General features: G+C 38.8%; 2 protein-coding genes across 6 annotated transcripts in view; one reads left to right on the forward strand and one right to left on the reverse strand.

The window, feature by feature from the left end:
- Nucleotides 1-1174: 1174 nt before the first annotated feature.
- On the reverse strand, nt 1175-19080 carry ZUP1 (zinc finger containing ubiquitin peptidase 1). 4 transcript variants are annotated; one of them, XM_045572577.1, is made up of 11 exons: nt 18819-19080; nt 16820-17395; nt 15095-15205; nt 12067-12185; nt 10052-10220; nt 8001-8189; nt 7420-7585; nt 3955-4106; nt 2691-2911; nt 2190-2253; nt 1175-1494 (listed from the first exon to the last, which is right to left on the reverse strand). In XM_045572577.1, the coding sequence occupies exons 1-10, from the start codon at nt 19030-19032 to the stop codon at nt 2206-2208; spliced, it is 1965 nt and encodes a 654-aa protein (XP_045428533.1). In that variant the 5' UTR covers nt 19033-19080; the 3' UTR covers nt 1175-1494; nt 2190-2205. The 4 variants fall into 4 exon arrangements, with proteins under 4 accessions (XP_045428533.1, XP_036269681.1, XP_036269679.1 ...); XM_036413788.2 differs by lacking the exon at nt 1175-1494 and having other exon boundaries at nt 1672-2253; nt 18819-19079; XM_036413786.2 differs by lacking the exon at nt 1175-1494 and having other exon boundaries at nt 1672-2253; nt 7420-7579; nt 7995-8189; nt 18819-19079.
- Nucleotides 19081-19150: 70 nt separating this feature from the next.
- The window catches only part of KPNA5 (karyopherin subunit alpha 5), a 35162-nt gene continuing 33091 nt past the window's right edge, over nt 19151-21221 (forward strand). Inside the window, exon 1 of one of the 2 annotated variants that reach the window (XM_036413791.2) lies at nt 19151-19323. In XM_036413791.2, coding sequence (XP_036269684.2) covers nt 19269-19323 — 55 coding nt within the window. In that variant the 5' untranslated portion in view covers nt 19151-19268. Of the gene's footprint in view, nt 19324-20589; nt 20969-21221 lie in introns of those variants that run through there. The other variant, XM_045572579.1, reaches the window with a different exon arrangement.

The following is a 21221-nucleotide window of genomic DNA, read 5'->3' on the forward strand; positions in this document are numbered from 1 at the left end:
CAAAGCCTCTGGGAACTCAAATTTTAACCTTTTTACCTGTTACTTTTTTTTTTTTGGTTTAAAGTATTACCTGTCTCCTTCTTCCCCCAATTAACCCCACCACCACTCCACTTCCCCCTAGGATACTTGTTACTTCATAAAGAACTTGCTCAGTGTTTTTCATCTAATAGAAATTGGTTTGCAGAGATGGCTTGCTGGGAGATTCAGAGTCGTCAGAGTAATGCTTTCTATCACTTCTCTCAAACTGTGTTTTCATTCACTAAAAATGTATTTTTAAGTCCTGTATGTGCTAGGCACCGTGAGGCTACTGACTGGCAGTCTGCATATTACTGAGCTATAGACACTGCTTATCAAATACTTCGAAGGTGCATTTATTCAGACTTGTGCAGTTCAGGAAGCACTTCCAAGAGGTGGAGAACAAAGGTAGGACGGTCCTAGGCAGCACCAACTATATTTTGGTGAAGGACTCGGGCTAAAAGGAGTGGTACTTGGAGAGTGGTGAGAGATGAGCCTGGAGAAGCAAGCAGGGTCCAGGTTACCAATGTGTCCTAGTTACCAATGGATTCTGTGAGCTTCTCCGACCATCTCTCAATGGATTTCCTTCTGCTTCAGTTGGCCAGAGTAGGATTCTTAAGTAAAATTACAATTTTGAATTTAAGAAATTAGAAAGAAACGTTTTAAAATCCAAGCCATAAAAAAATTAAATTCCAGATAAAGACTTAAAATTTTCTCCTCTGCAGTAAGAAGGCCCTCTACAGCCACTATCTGTACTGCTTATGCTTTAAATTTCCCACAAATTTAAACAAAATTTTGTGGGATGTTCGGATTTTGTACAGGAACAGGGAAAAGGACCCAACTAGAAGTGACAGAATCGTAGCTGTAAGGAACATTTGGCTTCTGTGTAGATGGATGACAGAGACTCAAGGGAGTCCAGTTAGCAGGTTATCTAGGTAAGAAGTAATGATGGCATGAAAAAGAATACCTGCATAGGGATATGAGGGAGAAACCTGATCACTAGTCTGAAGGACAAAAATATTAGAAAGGGTTATTTCTAGATATTTTTGGCAATATTATTCATTCTTGGAATGCAACTTTTAGTATTCAGTGGTGTAGTGAATATTTATAAAACTTCATCAAGTAGATTCTTGTTCATTTTTCATGGTATGACAGGCAGTTGTTGTTTAATATCCATTTCCTCAACTACCCCGATTTCCTTTTGAGAAAATTGCCTCTGTCCAAGGCACACACCATGGCATCAGATTCCTCTTGGGAATCTGAATTGTGAGCAGAGACATTCTACCTCGGCTCTTGCTATGAATCAGACCACAGTCGAGGAGTTGCCTTGGTTCCAGCAAAGTGCCCTAGTTACCAATGGATTCTGTGAGCTTCTCCGACCATCTCTCAATGGATTTCCTTCTGCTTCAGTTGGCCAGAGTAGGATTCTTTTCTGCAACCTTACACAGCACAGCCAACGTGAATCTGAAAGTTTCTTTCCTACAGGACACATTACACACAAGACTCTAAATCTCAGTTGTATAGGTACGAGTGTGAATATCGAACAAAAGCAAATCCCTCTTTTCAGAGTGACACCTGTTAAATATTAAGTTATTTCTAGGAGGTAAGGAGGAAATTTCATTAAATGTTTTACAACAGGAGAAAATAATGCTTTTAATTAAATTTATTGGGGTGACACTGATTAATATGATATAGATTTCAAGTGCAATTTCTATGATATTATACATGATCTGTATATTACATTGTGTGCCCAATACCCAAACATTGGTAAGAATTTGAAAGTGAGACAGCCTGAGATTATGAAAAATTTCCAGGCAAATTACTAATCTTGCAGTTTCAATTTCCTCACACACTAATAATAACACTTGTCTCACAGAACTAGTTTGAAGATTAAACTAATTAATACATGGAAAATACTAAGCACACTTAACATAAGAACCTAATAAATACTAAATATGACTATAATACAAAATCAGTTTCTGAAACACAGGTAAGAAATACAAAACCCACAATGCAAACAAGATATTTTTCTAAATAATTTCTAAACAGTGAATCACTAATGATATATTTAGACATTTTAGAAACTAAAAGTTGAGTATTTAGAGAATTCACAGATTGATAAGTTGCATTAAGGATTTAATATCTGAATTTGGGACATTAAGTTCCACACTCACTGAAATGCTTAATTCTTCAAGGAATCTTCTCGGCTGTAAACACTTGAGATGCTTGTCTCCTGGCCTTGAAACAAAATTTTTAAAAAATTGTTAATTGTAAGCAGAAATCAATTAGTCAGACTACATATTCTGATATTTTAAAAGATCTAAAAATAATTTTAAGATAATGAAAATTTCTTTTTTTAAAAATATATTTTATTGATTTTGTACAGAGAGGAAGGGAGAGAGATAGAGAGTTAGAAACATCAATGAGAGAGAGTCATCGATCAGCTGCCTCTTGCACACCCCCTACTGGGGATATGCCTGCAACCAAGGTACATGCCCTTGACCGGAATCGAACCCGGGACCCTTCAGTCCCCAAGCCGACGCTCTATCCATTGAGCCAAACCAGTCTCGGCTGAAAATTTCTTAAGTAAAATTACAATTTTGAATTTAAGAAATTAGAAAGAAACGTTTTAAAATCCAAGCCATAAAAAAATTAAATTCCAGATAAAGACTTACAATTTTCTCCTCTGCAGTTAGAAGGCCCTCTACAGCCACTATCTGGTACTGCTTATGCTTTAAATTTCCCACAAATTTCCTAAGTTGCTTGAGACTGTTAGCCTCCATGTCTTGCTTCAATAGTTTCTGCATTTCTCGAGAAGGACATCCAGGATCAAATATTAGTAAACACAACGTTCGGTTTTTTCTTTCTTCAATTCCAACAACTGTTCGACTATGACCTATCAAAAAATAAAATAACAGCTATATGTGTAGGATTTACTTAAAGCCATACGTATAGATATAAGTAACTATGTAGATATACACACACTGAATACTCTTTCTGAGTATATGGAGTGTGTGCAAGGGTGTTTTGACTATAAATATAGTTAATCCCTCTGACATAGAGTTATCTGACCTCTCTCATTCCTAAGACACAAGCATTCGGTTCTACTTCCCAGCTTTCAGGTCACCTTTGTTTAATTTTCGTTCTCTAAGGCTTCATTATAAACAATTTTCTACTGCGTCACACATTTTAGTTTTTCTTTCCAAATCCCTTGATCGTTCCTATTCAAAGGTCTCATTGAAAGGATTTGAAAATTACCTACCATAAAACAAAACTTTAGTGGTTCTAAAAGGTAAACAAAAATAAATGTATACTATATACTAGAATTTCAAAAGTTAAGCTGTAAAGCTTGTATTCCTAATCGACGAAATTCCTAACAGTTACTTTTCCTCATTCCTGTCCATCTAGACCACCCATTCAACATTTGTCAAACAGGCCTGTGGCAGGCACTAGTCCAGGAATCAGTGATACAGAGCGAGCAAATCAAACATTCCTGCCTTTAGGAACTCACATTACAATAGGAAGAAATACTCCATAAGCAAGATAAGAAAGGAAAGTATCTATTATACTATATCTAAAAAAATAAAGCAGGAAAAGGAGTAAGAAATGCCTTGGTGGGTTCCTGGAATAATGAGATGAACTTTTAGAGAAGGTGGTTAGGGAAGGCCTCGCTGAAGTGACACGTGGGTAGAGACCTGAAAAGAATAAGGGGTAAACAATAAAGGAAGAGTGATCCAGCAGCCCTGAAGATACCAGGGGTCTCATCTTTCTTTACCCAGGAATAGACGGAAATGAAGATGTAGCTATGAAAATCAGACAAGCTACTGTCACCATACTCCCCACAACCAGACTTTTAACCTGTCCTAAAGCAAAAGCTAACTCTCTGTCGTATAAAGATATGCCTGTAAGTTCGAGTTAGGATCTCTGAGTTGCACTAACCTTGATGTTGCAGATAGATGGGAGGTTTAGAGGTACACACTACTTTTGGACCCCCTTCCCTCTCGGTAGAGTAATAGTTCAGTATCCATTCAAACAGGCGGGGGTGCGTACCCAAAGGCCCGGTTGACTTGTGAAAATCCACAATGCGGCACCTAGAAAAAATGGACGGAAGAAATTATTTAGAGAATATTCTAAAAATCATTTTCATCAGTGGAGTTAATAATACAAAATCATTCTTAGTTTAAAACTAATCCTATCTTATTCTCCTAAGAAGTAAACAAATGCAAATTTTATTGTTTATATAAAAAACTCACTTTATGAGGAAATAAATAACTTCATAATAAAGTTGATGACTGATAATTAAAGTTAAAAAGATTTTCTGATATGTAAAATCTCCATGAATAAATGGGATTTTTAAAAATCACCTACATAAAACCTGAGACACAGCTTTTATTCTAAAGCCTCTGAGCCTCATAATCAATTGGAAGCAAACTTTTAATTTTAATTCCTCGACAACCATTCACATTTATCAAAAATATTCATTCACATTTATAAAAAATATCCTGAGTATTTTCCTGTCAGCTCTCTCAAATTCCAATAATAAATAAGAGAAGAATACCTGTAAAAGTCAGAAAAACCTGTGTACCCCATCTATACACCTATCTATCGATCTCCTATTGGGCACCAGACTCCAGTTGTGGTATTGGCTCCTCAAGAGAAAGTCAACCTTGAATAAACAAAATTATTTTAACTAGTGTGTACACTTTCCAACTATTTTAAAAAGTCAGGTATAAACAAAAGCACTTTATATACTTTATTTTTATTTTAAAGTATAGCATAGATATCCTGTCCTTGTGTCTGTTGGCAATAAAATTTCCAAACTGTAATGGTTGTCATTTTAACTTCAGGTGGTTAGAGAAGGCCTCACTGAAGTGACTCGTGGGTAGAGACCTGAAAAGAATAAGGGTTAAACAATAAAGGAAGAGTGAACCAGCAGCCCTGTTATCTGACCTCTCTCATTCCTAGGACATAAGCGTTCAGTTCTACTTCCTAACTTTTCAGTTCTCCTTTGTTCAGTTTTAGTTCTCCAAAGGCTTAATTACAAAGTTTCATATTGGTAACTTTCAAACTGATTAGTACTGAGTTTTAAATGTTGAAATCAAGTTTTGGATAGTTGTTAAAAAGTAGAAACGACTTTTGGGTTAGCAGTTGACTGCATGTTTATATTTAAGAATGTAAATAGAACCCAACAGAGTATAATTCATGGAGTGCAAAAGGAAGAAGTTTAAATAACTAGCAAATAAATCCAGGCTCATTAATAAAAAGGTTTTATTCAAAGAAAGACTAAACTATTTCAGGTACCAAGAAAAAGTTGGATATACCATGTATTTTAGATGAAAAATTTTTTCTTAAAACTTTTATAAAAGCTCAAACATGATGTAGTACATGTAATATGAATGTGTGAACAGGTTGGCATAAAGAAAAAAAGAGAAAATTTAGAGGATAAAACTAGTCCCTTCAATTTAAATCACTTAAGTTATACACACATTCGTTATTTAAAAATTTTTAAATATTTTTAGCAATAAATCTACCAACTAATAAGGTAGAAATAGTGTAAAACACTTGATAAATTACCTAGGAACAAACATAAAAGAAACTATGGAGTCATGAAGCTTAAGGCAAATTTTCCATTAAAGATGATCAAAGGCACTTATCTGTTTCCTCTTGAAAGCCCAACAACAAAATACTGAAGAAGAAAATGACTTAAACACCCAAGGACAGAGAGAATGGGAACAGGTAAGAACCGGTCACATAATTCTGAAAAATGGAAAACTGAAAGCTTAGAGGCCAAGGTATTGGGGAGAGTAGTAATGGGGACGACAATATGAGATTAATTGGAAGTTTGCATAAAGAAGGCAAATCACTTTTCACTTCCCCCAACACATACACACACACACACACACACACACACAGGAGCTGTAGCAGAAAAGTGGAGGACTCTTCTCTGAATGGCCTCTGAGAAAAGATGTTGCTCTATACTGATATTTAAGAGTTCCCCAACCAAATAGCAAGTTTCCACCTAAGACTCCTTAAATGAAGTTTGTTACTATGCAAACCTCATGCAATCCCACAAAACCTCATTCCTTACTCTAGGAATAGACAGTTAAGTATTTACAAACGGTAGAATGTCTTCAAAATGGAAAAGACTAAAATAAATAGATATGGAAAAAAATTAACATGGAGGAAACAAAAGTTTAAGGAACAGAAAGATACAAAGTGTTGGGGGGGAAAAATTTGCAACCATATAAGAATAGTATGAGTCTATGAAACTTTATCCCTTAGAATTAAAAACATGATTGCTAAAGTAACATTTCAATAGAGTATTTGGGAGATAAAGTTGAGTGAATCTAAACAGTGAAACAGCCCTAACTGGTTTGGCTCAGTGGATAGAGCGTCGGCCTGTGGACTGAAGGGTCCTGGGTTTGATTCCGGTCAAGGCATGTACTTGGGTTGCAGGCACATCCCCAGTAGGAGATGTGCAGGAGGCAGCTGATCAATGTTTCTCTCTCATCGATGTTTCTAACTCTCTATCCCTCTCCCTTCCTTTCTGTAAAAAAATAAAAATATATTAAAAAAATAAACAGTAAAACAAAAAGCAAATATTAAAAGAAAAAATACACGACCAATAAACTTCCAGTTAACCTCTGAGCTCTTACTACATTCCAATAACAGTTCCAAGCACTTTATTATTATCTCATTTAATTATCACTATAACTCCATAAAGGAGTTACTATTTATATGTCCCTTTATCAATGGTAGAACTAGGATAGAAATACTCTGTAAATAAGATAAATAAGGGGGCAGACAAATGAAATCACAGAGCAGATAGATAGGAAAGCTGGAAGCAATTACAGGCATCTGACTCCAAAGTCCAAGCTTTTAAACACCATACTGAGATCTTACAATTCACCATAACAGATTAGAAAGGAAAAACAAATCTCCACACAATGTATCCAAATCCCACAGTCCAGGTGAAATCTCATAATATCAGGGCTAACACAAGATGCAAAAAACTTCCAAATAAAATAAAATCAGCAATATAATATAGTCTTAATGTAAACTCTAACTTTAACTTAATAAAAGCTGAGATTTAACCATGTTAGAAGGATTGAGAGTGAACAGGTGGGAAATGTAAGGGGAATGCGGTAGACAATGTCTAAAACTGAAAAAAAGCCACGAAAGCATATTATTTAAAAATGGGAATGACAGCTGCTTCCAATAAAGACTAGATAATAGAAAGGAGCATGAGATAGGAAATGAATTTAATATTTCATATAAACCTTTTAGTGCTACTTAAATTTTAATTTTTAACTACTGCTTTGATAGAAAAACAAAAAACAACTCAGAAAAAGTAAGACCTCCCAGATGTGACAATAATATCAACTTGGCTTTTTAGGTACATACTTTACCCTGAGGGAGGTCAGAAGTGTATATATTTCACATGCTCCGATCCAGGCCTTTGTTCCCTGGAGCCTGTCATTCAGTTGAGTGGCACCCTGAGGATCGAAACCTTCTCTCCACGCATCTTCAATCAGAGACTGGATTTTTGGAATACAAGGAACTGCTACACCTAAAATCGACAAGCAAACCTGTTCCATGGCAGTTACTAAAGCGCGGAATAATATCATTTAGCAGTACACCACTTACTCTAGAGGAGTCTAAGACAGTTATTGCTGACATCTTTTATTTATCAGTTTCGCTTCCTCCAACCAGAATTCAGGTTTTTAATGTAAATATCCCAAAGTATTTCTTCCTCAAAGCCATTAAGTGTCCCTACTATACATTATTTCATGTGCAGCGTGTACTCCAGAGGAGCCTACAGCAGTTTCTAAGAGGGTTATTCTTGACATTTTCTATTGTATCAGTTTCTCTAAATGTAAATATCCAAAATACTTCTTCATTAAAGCTATTAACTTTGCCCACTGTATTTTAATTCATCCCGTATCCTATAAGATGACGAATTCAAAGTACTGTACTTCACCTACCTTTCAAGCAATCGTGGTAAGGATCATTTTGTAATAATGACGACAGTAGCATTTGGAAATTTCTGTACCCACAGCCCCAGCCTTTGTCACCGGAAGAGGAGTGAAAGTGGTCCACTGCTGCGGAGAGCCACACCTGCCGGACCTCCGGGGCAGCATTCTGGTAATGCTGGTGGAGGGCTTCCATAATCCCTACGGCAGGAGAGAGGTTGAGAAGGTTTAGAAGAATCAGTTACTTCCTATGGCTGCCCAATATATTTCTATTATCAATCTGTCCCTCAAGCGCCACATCTACATTTTGTCAATCCACCTCTTTTTTTCTTTAACCTTAGTTATATAACCTTAGTTCATGTCCTGCTTTGCCATTAAATCAATCACTTCTAAACTTCAAGACAGCTTATCAAAAGGACATAGTACATTTTAGGGTTGTGTTCTGTAATCTTTTACATTTATATTTATTTTAAATTACATATAAATTAGTGGTTCTTTAGTAACTTAAATATATGAACACTTAGAAATTAAAGAATGACACAAATGAAAAAATAGACGTTTTTAATATTTTCTTACTGTATATCCAATGAGTCATATTACATATTTCCTAGGATCTCCTACTTCACATAGAAACCTTTTTACATGGAGACCCTTACAGAGAAGTATAAGGAAAGAAAGTACAGATTCATCAAATGGTACTAAGATAATAAGCAAAAGGAAATTAAAGTATTGTTATAAAGGGAAAATATTTGATCCATACCTTTTCTTTCTCTTCTCCCTTTTTCTCTCTCACATACACATATGTACAAATAAATTCCAAGTGGATTAAAATAAAAATATGAAAAGCAATTTTTCATGAAATATATAAATAAATAAAAAACATGATCTCAAAGACGGGGGAGTTTCTTAAAAATGACTCTTTTATTTTGAAAGGATATATGTAAGATATGGAAGCAACGCAAGTGCCCATCAACAGATCAGTGGATAAAAAGATGTGGTACAAATATGCAATGGAGTATTATGCAGCCATAAAAAAAGAATGAAATCTTACTACTTGTGATAACATGAATGGGCCTGGAGGGTATTATGCTAAGTGAAATAAGTCAGTCAGAGAAAGACAAATACCGTGTGATTTCACTTGTATGTGGAATCTAAAGAGCAAAATAAATGAACAAAATTGACACAAACCCATGGATATAGAGAACAGACTAATGATAGAGCGAAAAGGAGTTAGACTCAGTGAAAAGTTGAAGGGATTGAGAAGTACAAATTTTAGTTATAAAACAGTCATGGGAATGTAAAGTACATCATAGTGAATATATCAGTAGTCAATAATATTAGAATAGGTAGATACTTCAAATATTTGGAAGACCACTTTGTAAAGTATGATTGTCTGTCCGCTATGCTATAAAGTTAAAACTAATACAAAGTAACATTAAGTATAAACTGTAACTGAAAAAGAAAATTTAAAAAATAAACATACCACATATGAAATTTAAAGGTAAAATTATAGACTTGAAGAAGACATTTCTACCTCATAAAATCAACAAAGAATTAGAATCCTGATGTGCTTGAAGGACTTGCACAAATAAGAAAAACAATCCAACAGAGAAAAGGATAAATGAATGAAATAGGTTATTTCTTGAAGAAACTACTTCAGGAATAAACAAAGAAATGCAAATTATATCATTTCATGCCCTAAAGGCCAAAATTTTATAGTGCTACCATACAAAGTGTGAGTGAGAATACAGATGTAAATGTGGATTTTGACCACTTTGGCAAACAATTCCATAATAACTGTATCAAAATTAAAAAGTTCATTTTCCAAAAAGAGTAAATTAACACAATATAAAAGTGAATTATTTTAGGTGAACTATTTACTGTAAGAACAGAAGTTTAGAAATTTTAAAACAACACATTTAAAAAAATTATTTGAACACAGTCTCACCTAAACCTATATAAATTGTGGATTATGAAAATGAGGCAAAATTCAAGAAATTTTGATTATTACTTCGGTGATACATAGAATATTAAAACCATGATTTTGATGTTTAAGAACTCACCAGAAGTTTTTGTTTTCCCATCATCAATACCAATAGCTAGTGATTCCATCATATCAGCTTTTCTTCTGTGAAATTCAGATGGATGCATTCTTCCACTATTTACTTCTCTCTCCATACTTCGTAGTAGCTGCTGTTTGTACCCTCCAGAATTATCTAAACCATATTGTCGCTATTGAATATAAAACAAATAACTTAATTTTTATGTCCCTTTGCCTCAGTGAGGAAGGAAAGGTACCATAATTTCATTTATCTGGAAATGCATTTTGAAACATTTTGGTTTACAGACTTTTATAAAAATCAATTTAAAGATTTTTGTGAAAAATAAATCATGCATACAAAATCCCTGAATTAGTAAAAGCCTTCTCTGTAAACAACCATCATGGCAAAAGACTTGCTTTTCTTGTGGTAGAGAAGCCTGTTTTCCTACTAAAAGTACAAGGCAGATGAGTTCTGAACATACTGATGATTTTTGCAAGGAAACCTGTCAGTACTTGTTATTTGGTTCCCAAGCTAGTCTTCAAAGGCCTACTTAATTCATAATTCATTCAGGCATTCATTCTACATAGTAAATGAACTGTTTATGCACAAAGAACAGAGAATCTCAAAATATGTATAAAACAGCATTCTTGGAAAAAGTTTCTGAGATCTAAACAACTACTTTGCAAAGGGAATAACAAATTCCCTTTAATATTGGAAGCTTTTTGGATTTATAATGTGCAAAATTATATAAGGCAAGAAGAGTTGTGAAAAACCAATTATCTTTTCTCTTCTGAATCCTGGTGGGAAAATAGTTTGCAAGTAAATGAATCACCAATAAGAAAAATAGGCAAAATTAGATATTCTAAGGTGAGAATTAAATTTTCTCTCATATTGCCATTTCTGAGATGCCTGAGAAAAAAGTCAGAGGTCAAATAAGTTTGGGAAAATTATGACCCTATCTAAAAGAGGGAATATGCTAATTGACTCTCACGCTGTCACAAAGATAGTGGTACCCACAGCCAATAAGGAGGGAATATGCTAATTGACTGCCACACCCTAAAAGTGGCGCTCACAACCACAAGATGGTGGCACCCAGTTCCCTCAGCCCCACTGGGGTAACGCCTGCTCCTCCTCCTCTCCCTCCTCCCCCGGATTCCCACAGTCCCCTCAGCCCCTCAACCCACAGGGCCGGCCCAAGGTGCATGTAAGCCTCGGATGGCGGCTGCCCAGCCACCCAGGGCCGCCTGAGGCTCAGGTAACCAGGGCTGACAGAGGCTTGCGCTGCTGGCAGTGGCAGCAGCAGAGGTGTGATGGGGCATTGCCTTTCCCTGATCGCTGGGTTGCCTCCGGCCCCTGAGAGCTCCTGGACTGGGAGAGGGGGCAGGCTAGGCTGAGGGACTCCCCTCCAATAAATGAATTTTCATACACTGGGCCTCTAGTATGCACAATAAAAGGATTTGATATGTACTGAAGTATTAACCAGTTCTTTTCTTTTTCAATTGCAGCTTACATTAAATATTATTCTGTATCAGTTTCAGGTGTACAACACAGTGGTTAGACAACATATACTTTACAAAGTGTTCCCCCTGATATTTTAAGCATCCACATGGTACCATATATTATGAGCCTTGGTTTCTTAATTTGCCCATCAACTTAACCATGGGTTTGAATCCAAGCTTTTCATTTAATACTGCCTGATCCTGAGCAAGTTAAGCTACTAAGCACTATTTGTCTTCATTTGTTAAGAAAAAAGAAAAAAAAGAAAGAAAAAAAAAAGAGGTTTAATATAATTTCTCCAGAGAATTGAGTTGTTGTGAAGAGTTTGGATATGATATGTGAGGTGCTTACCCTAGTACATAACCAGAATGAGTACTTATAAATGGTAGCTGTTAGGAACTATAAAATACATGTTAAAAAATATTTAGTATAATAATGAGGACAAAAGCAATAGGCTGAAGTCTTGACAGCATATCTGAAAAGTAAGAATTCTACCAAACCAGAATATTAAAATTTAATAGTTATAATAATTTATGTACCTGTAACTTCTGAAATTCTTCCCTTTCTTGTCTTGATTCTTCAGCTCTCCTTCTGTCTTCTTCTTCTTGAAGGTGGTGAGCCAATTCCAGGTCTCTAGAATATTGGACTCTATCCGTGCCTATCAGATATTTTAGTGTTTAGAATAAAATAACTACTGAAATCAAAGATCATTTATTACTTGTTAATATATATATTTTAAAAAGGAGCAAATGCTATTATTTTGCCATTTGTTCATACCTATGATGTTACATAAATTGAAAGTTCAAAGTTAGCAGAACTTAAACTACTTCTGTAAGAGTATAGTTTCCAGCCTTAGCTGGTTTGGCTCAGCATTGACCTGTGGACTCAAGGGTCCCAGGTTCGATTCCAGTCAAGGGCACATGCTCTGGTTGCGGGTTCAATTCCCAGTGTGGGACATGCAGGAGGCAGCCAATCAACGATTCTCTTTCATCATTGATGTTTCTATCTTTCTTTCCACCTCCTTTCCTCTCTGAAATCAATAAAAATATTAAAAAAAAAAAAAAAAGCCAAAACCGGTTTGGATCAGTGGATAGTGCGTTGGCCTGCAGACTGAAAGGTCCCAGGTTTGATCCCGGTCAAGGGCATGTACCTTGGTTGCGGGCACATCTCCAGTAGCGGGTGTGCAAGAGGCAGGTGATCAATGATTCTCTCTCATCGATGTTTCTAACTCTCTATCCCTCTTCTTTCTCTCTTTAAATAATCAATAAAACATATTTAAAAAAAAAAGAGTATAGCCTCCATTTAAATAACTAACATCACTGAGTGTTTAGGTTGAGACAAGAACTTTCCATTTATTATCTCATTTGGGACCTTATAACAACCTTAGGAAGACAGGTACTATTATCTTGTGAAGAAACCCAAACTTAGAGAAATTAAGCCACATCTTTCATTGGTGTTCCTTATTAACACAAATCAGATAGATTGGTTTAAAAAAAAATCTGGGAAGGAAATAATAAAGAGCATAAAAATATGTTTGCAAAATACAAGTATGAGGTCATACAGGTATTAATTATACAATAGTACAGCATCTTGCCCTGTTTCCCCTCTATCCAGTGATCCACAGATCCACTAGCTAGTGGCTTCTGGCCAGTATCTTATCTTCCAGATTCTCCAAATTGGTGGTTTAATAATGTATTTTACTATTTTTTCTTTCCTTCCCAATTTCTCAAGCCTCCACTATCTCTTTCCTATTTGGTCCCCACTTCTTTTTTTTATTTATTTAATATATTTTTATTGATTTTTTTACAGAGAGGAAGGGGGAGAGAGAGTTAGAAACATCGATGAGAGAGAGTCATCGATCAGCTGCCTCTTGCACACCCCCTACTGGGGATATGCCTGCAACCAAGGTACATGCCCTTGACTGGAATCGAACCCGGGACCCTTCAGTCCCCAAGCCGATGCTCTATCCATTGAGCCAAACTGGTCTTGGCTGGTCCCCACTTCTATTGTTGGAGATATGCAACTTACAACAGACTTGTGGTGTAATTCTGAGGTTATCTACAGTGATACTAGTATATTCATACCATATCTTTCTCTCATTACCCATTACAGGCTTACAGAATAATTTATGCACCAATACAAAGCATATCCATAAACAAAGTAAGAATTATTTGGTACTCAGCTCCAGAGATTCTTCTTCCACAACAGTTAGTCAAGAACAGAGTAGAACACTGTTCCATCTTTTCTACACTAATTCTCATCTTGGGAATAGTCTTGAGTGAGCAGGTAAAGCTGTCTGTCTATGGAGATAACTGACTGGTACTAGGATCAATGACACTGGACATGGATACCCTGCATTAACAAGTGGTATCTATGTACCTTAAGAAATTAAAATTTATTAAAATACAATTAGTTTCTCTTAGAGTTTATGTTATATTTTGTCTCAGTAGGACTGTACAACTCATATAGGGTATTTCCACTTCTAAGTCACCATAGTGATTACTAAGTAATATCATATTAAAAAAAATAGGGCACAGAGGAAAATTTTCATGTCACTTAAAAATTAGTAAGTGGTGATGTAAAAAGTTGGGCTAGCCACTAGAAAGGAAAGCTTTTTAGTCACATAGTTCAAATTCTTTTTAAAAATTGTGCTATATGGCAGCATCCTAGTTCACCAACAATTCTGACGGACCCAGTGTTAAATTCAGTTACTTCTAGCTGCTGAAAAAATGGCTTCAACTTACAAATCAAATTGATTTTGAAAACTGCCTAATATTTAATTGTCTTCTAAATATTAGTACTCTGCTGAAACCGGTTTGGCTCAGTGGATAGAGTGTCGGTCTGCGGACTGAAGGGTACCAGGTTCGATTCCGGTCAAGGGCATGTACATTGGTTGCGGGCACATCCCTGGTAGGGGGTGTGCAGAAGGCAGCTGGTCGATGATTCTCTCTCATCGATGTTTTTAGCTATCTATCCCTCTCCCTTCCTCTCTGTGAAAAATCAATAAAATATGTTTAAAAAGATAAATAAATAAATAAATAAATAAATAAATAAAAAATATTAGTACTCTGGGGCAAAACCCTGGATGCACACCTATAGTTCAGTTGTTGGTCATAACAGTTTATTCTTCACAATTTTTCTACCAAAAAACAAAACAAAACACTTTTTAGCCCAGCCAGCATGGCTCAGTGGTTGAGCATTGACCTATAAACGAGGAGCTCACACTTCGATACCTGGTTAGGGTACATGCCCAGGTTGTGGGCTCAGTCCCCTGGGTGGGGTGTGCAAAAGGCAGACAATCAATGATTCTTTCTCATCGTTGATGTTTCTATCTCTCCTCCTTCTCCCTTCCTCTCCGAAATCAATAAAGATATATTAAAAACGAACAAAAAAACCACCCCAACTTCTTTTAAAAAGTTGGAACTAGATTTGAATTCTTTAAAGGGACAGCCTTATTTTTGACCAGTATGATTTTTTTCTCTATAGATCACTAATCTGAAAATTAGATGTGTCCTAGGAAGTGGAAATTAAATAATGACATTCTTATTTTTAAACATATAAACATACCTTGTCTAAAGCTGCTTTCTTCCAAATGCAAGTCAACATGTTCCTGGAGAATATGGTAATTTGTACAGATGAGCCCACACATAGGGCAGTCATACAATGGTTGGTCACAGTCTGTATTAAAGATATAATTCAATTGGTTTTATTTAGAAAACTTTTAGATTTTCACCCGAAGTCAAATGCTGTTTGGTTTCTTGCCAAAAAATTTCTTCAAGTGTTTAAATGTTCCTCCTATGTGAGGGTTTGAAGCCACACTTTAAATGATATAAATTTACAGACATGCTTCAGCATACTCTCTTTTCCTACTTCTATTTTCTTTTAACCAGCACATAAGAGGAAATTTAAAAACAAAAAGGAAAAATTTGATGTAGGATATGCATACTCAGTTTAGGAAAGAATCAGTATGATAATAATAATAAAGCTATAGAGCCTGCTAAGATAAGCTAGAACACTAAGTATTTTTCTTTCAGTTTTGAGTTATAACTGACATACAGTGCTGTATAAGTTCAGGGTATACAGCATAATGACCTGAGTTACACATGTTGTGAAATGATTACCAAAATAAGTTTAGTTAGTATCCGTATCATATAGAAATGAGAAAACTGTTCCCCCATGTGATGAGAACTTTCATGACTTACTCTTACACTTTAGCAACTTTTAAATACGCCACGCAGCAGTGTTCGCTCTAATCATATTGTATATCACATCCTCAGAGCTCATTAAATATCATATAACTGAAAGCTTGTACCAATTTCCCCACCATTTACCTCTGCCGCTAGTAATCACAAATTGAATATCTTTTTCTGAGTTTGGTGTTTTATTTTTTAGATTCCATGTATAAGTGAGACTATACAGTATTTGTTTTTTTATGTCTGATTTATTTCATTTACAATAACACCACCAAGGTCCACCCAGATAGATACAAACGGCAGGATTTCCTTTTCAATGGCTAATATCCTACTGTATATATAAGGTGTCCATAAAAAATGTACACACACACTTTGAATAATTATAAAGGCAGTGTTAAAATACAACTCATGCCCTAGCCGAGCTGGCTCAGTAGCTGCAGCGTCAGCCCTCAGATTTAAGGGTCCTGGGTTCAATTACGATCAAGGACAGGTACAGGCTTGATCCTCGGTCAGAGAGCACATGTGGAGGTAACCAATCGATGTGTCTCTCACATACTTGTTTCTTTCTCTCTGTCTCTCCCCCTCCCTTCTACTCTCTAAAAATCAATGGAGAAATATCCTCAGGTGAGGATTAACAGTAAAAGATGCTCATCACACTTTACTAGGGACTTACAAATTAAAAAAAGATACTACTACACACATTAGCATGGCCAAAATCTGGAACATGGAAAACAAACATCAAATGCTGGCAAGAACTGAAACCATAGTATGTTTTCTGATCACAATTAAATCAAACTAGAGCTCAATAACAAAAAATCAGTCTGAAACAGTCCAGATGCCATTCAGTTGATGTTGTCTTTCTCTTCAAAAAGGTAATAAAATGACTCTCAGTGGAGCCAAAACATTTATTATCTTCATCTATATTCTTTCCCATTATTGAATTGTATTGTACTTCAACGATTGCAAATAAACAATGCTATAGATACAGACTGATTTTTGAAACACAGTTGTAAGTAATCTGAATACAAATTGACTTTTAGGGCACCACATGTTAACTGGAACTAACATTAGTTGTTACTATATAAAATGAACACTTTACCTTTTACCGGAGTGTCTAAAAGATTGGCATGATTTGTTTTCACATGAGTTTCCATATCTTGAGTACAATCTTCTATTTCCCCACAGAATGGACATTCAGGAGGACTATACACTGTGCCATAAATTGGTCCTTTTATTTTGGGTAGGTCACTCTGTTTTTCCTTACTTCCCGGGAATTTTCTAGATTCAGTCAAGTTCTCTGAAAAAAAGGCTTGATGTTCTAAAGTGCCATCCTTTGGCTGGCTTTGAGCTGAAATGTTTGGGTGGTTAGATGCACAGGGAGAATGAATACTTGCATGAACTTCCATTCTACTCTGCTGGGCGCTGTCCCTCCTGTTATCTGAAGTTCCATAGAGTATGGGATTGATCCTCTCAAAGTTTCTTCCTAATTCGTTCTGTTCAAAATGAGCGGTTTCAATATGGAAACACATTTCATCATAATTCACACCTGACAGTTTGCAAAATGGACATATAACTTCATTTTCCATGTGAGCAATGAGGAGGTGAGCCTGCATGTCTGGTTCTGAGGTTACGGTTTCACCACAAATATCACAAGAAAGCATGGTACACTCGGCAGCTAGAAAAGAACACAATGTTATTTTAAGTTAGAGAATAGGAGTTGGAAACAAAAATGCATTTTATAAAATGATTTGGAACAATTCAGTGTATCTAAAACTGGACTATTTAGGTGAAGATATTTTCAGTGTACTTACTGGTCCTCAAATATACAAACTTATTAATATAAATCTCAACCAAAATTTTCTTGTGTTTCTATTTAACGAGTCTAATAAAACAAAGGCAATAATAATAATGAAAATTAAAATAATTTTTCAGCTATTTCAAAAAGTTTGGTCTGTGGTAGAGAGAAAATAACATTTTAAAAATTGTCCAGGGAAGCCCTAACTGGTTTGGTTCAGTGGATGGAATGTTGGCCTGCAGACTGAAGAGTCCTAGGTTCGATTCAGGTCAAGGGCATGTACCTTGGTTTCGGCACATCCCCAATAGGGGGCGTGCAGGAGGAGGCTGATCAATGTTTCTCTTTGATGTTTCTAACTCTATCATTCTCCCTTCCTCTCTGTAAAAAATCAATAAAATATATATTTTTAAAAAATTGTCCGGGAAGATAAATCAGGTAAGAGAAAACAAGGAAGCCTCATCAAGATGTATCTGAATACAGAAACTTAAAGTTGTTAACCATGGGGAGGGTAAATAAACACATCTTAACAACGGCGGGTGACAGTTAAAAAGCTTAATGTATTTCAACGCTGGTTTAAGTATCACTATTATTCTACATGGAGTAAACCCGAGCTCAGCTATGTCACCACACCAGGAAACGGTTAGCCTGAGTGCTAACCCAGTCAGGCTCCAGGGCTGCACCCTCAATCTGAACAACAGAAGCCGACTGCGCAGAGCAGAAACGAGACTGACTCCAGAGTCTAGAGAACTGGATTATAATCTCTGGTTTCATAATTGCAGGGAAAACATCTCACCTCTTGGAGATTCGGTTTATAATCTGCACTACATCAGCAGTCCCTTTTGAGTTCTGGGGGCTAATCAAGCACTAGCTACCGACAAGTGGTGCTTTTGTTAAGAAGTAACTTTTTGAAAAGCAGTCACCGCCACCACCTTCCTCCTACAGGCTATTATTCAGCTACGAACTATTTAAATGAAAACAGGAAAAGAAAAATAAGGAAACGATGCTGTCATTTTTCTCATTTCCCTCCAGACAAGTGAAAACAGTTCCTAGTTTTAGAAGGAATCTAACCCCCCGGGGGGAGAAAGTCACACCCCGAGTTTCTCTCCCGTGGCCGGGACCCGGCCGCACACGACGGCGCCGAACGCCCTTCAGCATGAAGACGCGCTTGGGGGGCAGAGCTGGGGCGGCCGGGGCCGCGTCTGCCGGGGTTCGCGCCCACGTCCCGCGCCGGGATCGGCCACTCGGACACTGACCGGCCCGCGCTCTGCGCCTGGGAAATGGAAGCTGGGACCTCGGTACCTACCGCCGGCGAGGCGCCCCGGCCCCGGCCACACCGCCCCGGGCTGGCCTTCCACTTCGGGTCCCGCAGGTGGGACCGGCCGCCCGCAGAGGAGCGGGCCCGGCGTCGATTCCCTTTCCCGGCCCCAGAGACGCAGGCAGGTGGCTCTCCCCGCCCAGCGATCCGCAGGGAACCGAGGAAAAGACCTGCGGCCCCAGAAGCTTTCAGTTTCCAGCATCACATTCAAAAAAGCTTGCCTCCGGCCCCCGGAAGGAGAGGACTCCCAGAATGCACCGCTCCTCGCCCGGCTGAGGTGCAGTGCATTCTGGAAGTTGTAGTCTTTCCGCCCCCCCTCCACGCAGCATCAGGACACCTAACGAAATGGGAGAGACTAGCATTTTCGGTTTTTATAAGTGTATTTCTAGTAGCACATGATCTCAGGCATCTAGGGGAAATGATGAACAACATAGACTGATGAAGGAGAACAGACCCGTAGACAAGGAAGCATCCATCAGACCTCAGAGGGAAGGTAGGGGAGCGTGGGGGTAAGGGGGAAGAGATCAACCAAAGGACTTATGTGCATGCATGTGAATGAGCCTAACCAGTGGTCACAGGCAACAGGGGGGTGAGGGCATGCGTGGGGAGGGGTTTGGGATGGGAATGGGGGATGAGGACAAATATGTGATAGCTTAATCAATAAAGAAATCAAAATATCCTTAAAAAAATGGGAGAGACTAGGCTCTGACATCTTTCTGAATGAAAGGGCGGGCCCTAGAGCACTGCAGGAGTCCACAGAGTGAGCATTAAAATGCTACCAGATGTCACACTCCAAACTGCGCTCTGCAGATAGAAGGTGTCTGAGACAAGTTCTTGCCTCAAGGTTACAAGAACGCATGTATCAAAAAAAAAAAAAAAAAAAAAAGGTTTGGAATTAAGAAAAAAAATTACAATAGCAGGAACAGAGCACTGGAGGATTACCTGGAAAACAAGAGCTTCTTAGGGGTAGGAATTGTGTATGTGTGTGTGTGTTTAAAACTTGTATATTCCGTGCCTGGTATTGGGTCTGGAAAAGTCTGTTTTCAATACTGTTTGTTGAAAGGCAGGATGGTTTACCAGGCTATTCAAAATGTGTTATATTAATTTAGAGTACTTTACCTGGAGTTATTTCATATAACAGTGACTACTGTGTGTGTGTGTGTGTGTGTGTGTGTGTGTGTGTAAAAAAATCCAGCGATGTTATAGAATCCAAAAGTTTATTAAAAAAAATACATTTTATTGATTTTTGCAGAGAGGAAGGGAGAGGGATAAAGAGTTAGAAACATCCATGAGAGAGAACCATCAATCAGCCGCCTCCTGCACACCCCCTAGTGGGGATGTACCCGCAACCAAGGTACATGCCCTTGACCTGAATTGAACCTGGGACCCTTCAGGTCAACGCCTTATCCACTGAGCAACACCAGTTAGGGCAGAATCCAAAAGTTTACATGGCAAGTTGAAAAGCTTTAAACAAAGGGGAGCATACAGGAATACTAACGTTAATGCCGCTGCAGAAGGAAAGACCCTCTGTGATGCTCCATGAGGTTATCATTTTTATCCGCGGAGCATACTGTGGCCGCTCCAATATCTAAAACAGTGCCTAGCACCCAGGAGCCGTCACGAACACTGCTTTGTGGGATAGATGGGGGCGGGGATGGATGGGAGGGGGAGGGATAAGAAGGAGGGATGGGGAGGAGGGAGGAGGAGAAAGGATGGGGAGGAGGATGGATGGATGGATGGGGGGGATGGATGGATGGGGGGAGGGGATGGACAGGCGAACACATGAGTGAATGATCCCCTGAGAACGCGAACGGAGCACCTGGGCAGTAGGATCCGCTCTGGCCACAGGGACCAGTGGGTTTAAAACCCCGAAGTCGGAGCACACCCGGCTGGTCCCCCGGAGCGGCGGCGGGCGCTCCTCCTGCCCCGCTGCGGACCCCGTGCCGCCCGCCGCTGCAAGGGCTTCTGGGAGCCGGGCCGCGGGCGGGGAGGGGGCGCAGGGCGCCGCCATCTTGCGCTGCGGACCCGGCCGCTCCGCTCGACGCCGGGGGCGGAGGGGCGACCCGGCTGTCAGCGCAGCCGCCGCCGCCGGGGCCGAGGAGCCGGGGAGCCGGGCGCGGGCAGAGCGCCGTCCATGGGTGAGTCACCGACACCGCCGGGGCCTGGGCCCTGGGATCGGCCCGCTGGGAGCCCTGCTGCCCGCCCCTTTTCCCGGCGGAGGTTCGGACCCGGGCCGCGCCGGGGGCCTCGCCGGTCCCGCGGAGGCGGCGGCGGGGGCGTGGCGGCCGGACAGGCCCGGCGGCTGCGACCCTCCCAGGCCTGTCCCCGGAGCGAGCGCCGGGGCCCGACCCCCCTCCCGCCGCGCGGCCCGGTCCCGGAGGTTCTGGCGCG

This window comes from Pipistrellus kuhlii, unplaced genomic scaffold (assembly GCF_014108245.1).
Source record: "Pipistrellus kuhlii isolate mPipKuh1 unplaced genomic scaffold, mPipKuh1.p scaffold_m20_p_5, whole genome shotgun sequence".
In the NCBI taxonomy this organism is placed as follows: Eukaryota; Metazoa; Chordata; class Mammalia; order Chiroptera; family Vespertilionidae; genus Pipistrellus; species Pipistrellus kuhlii.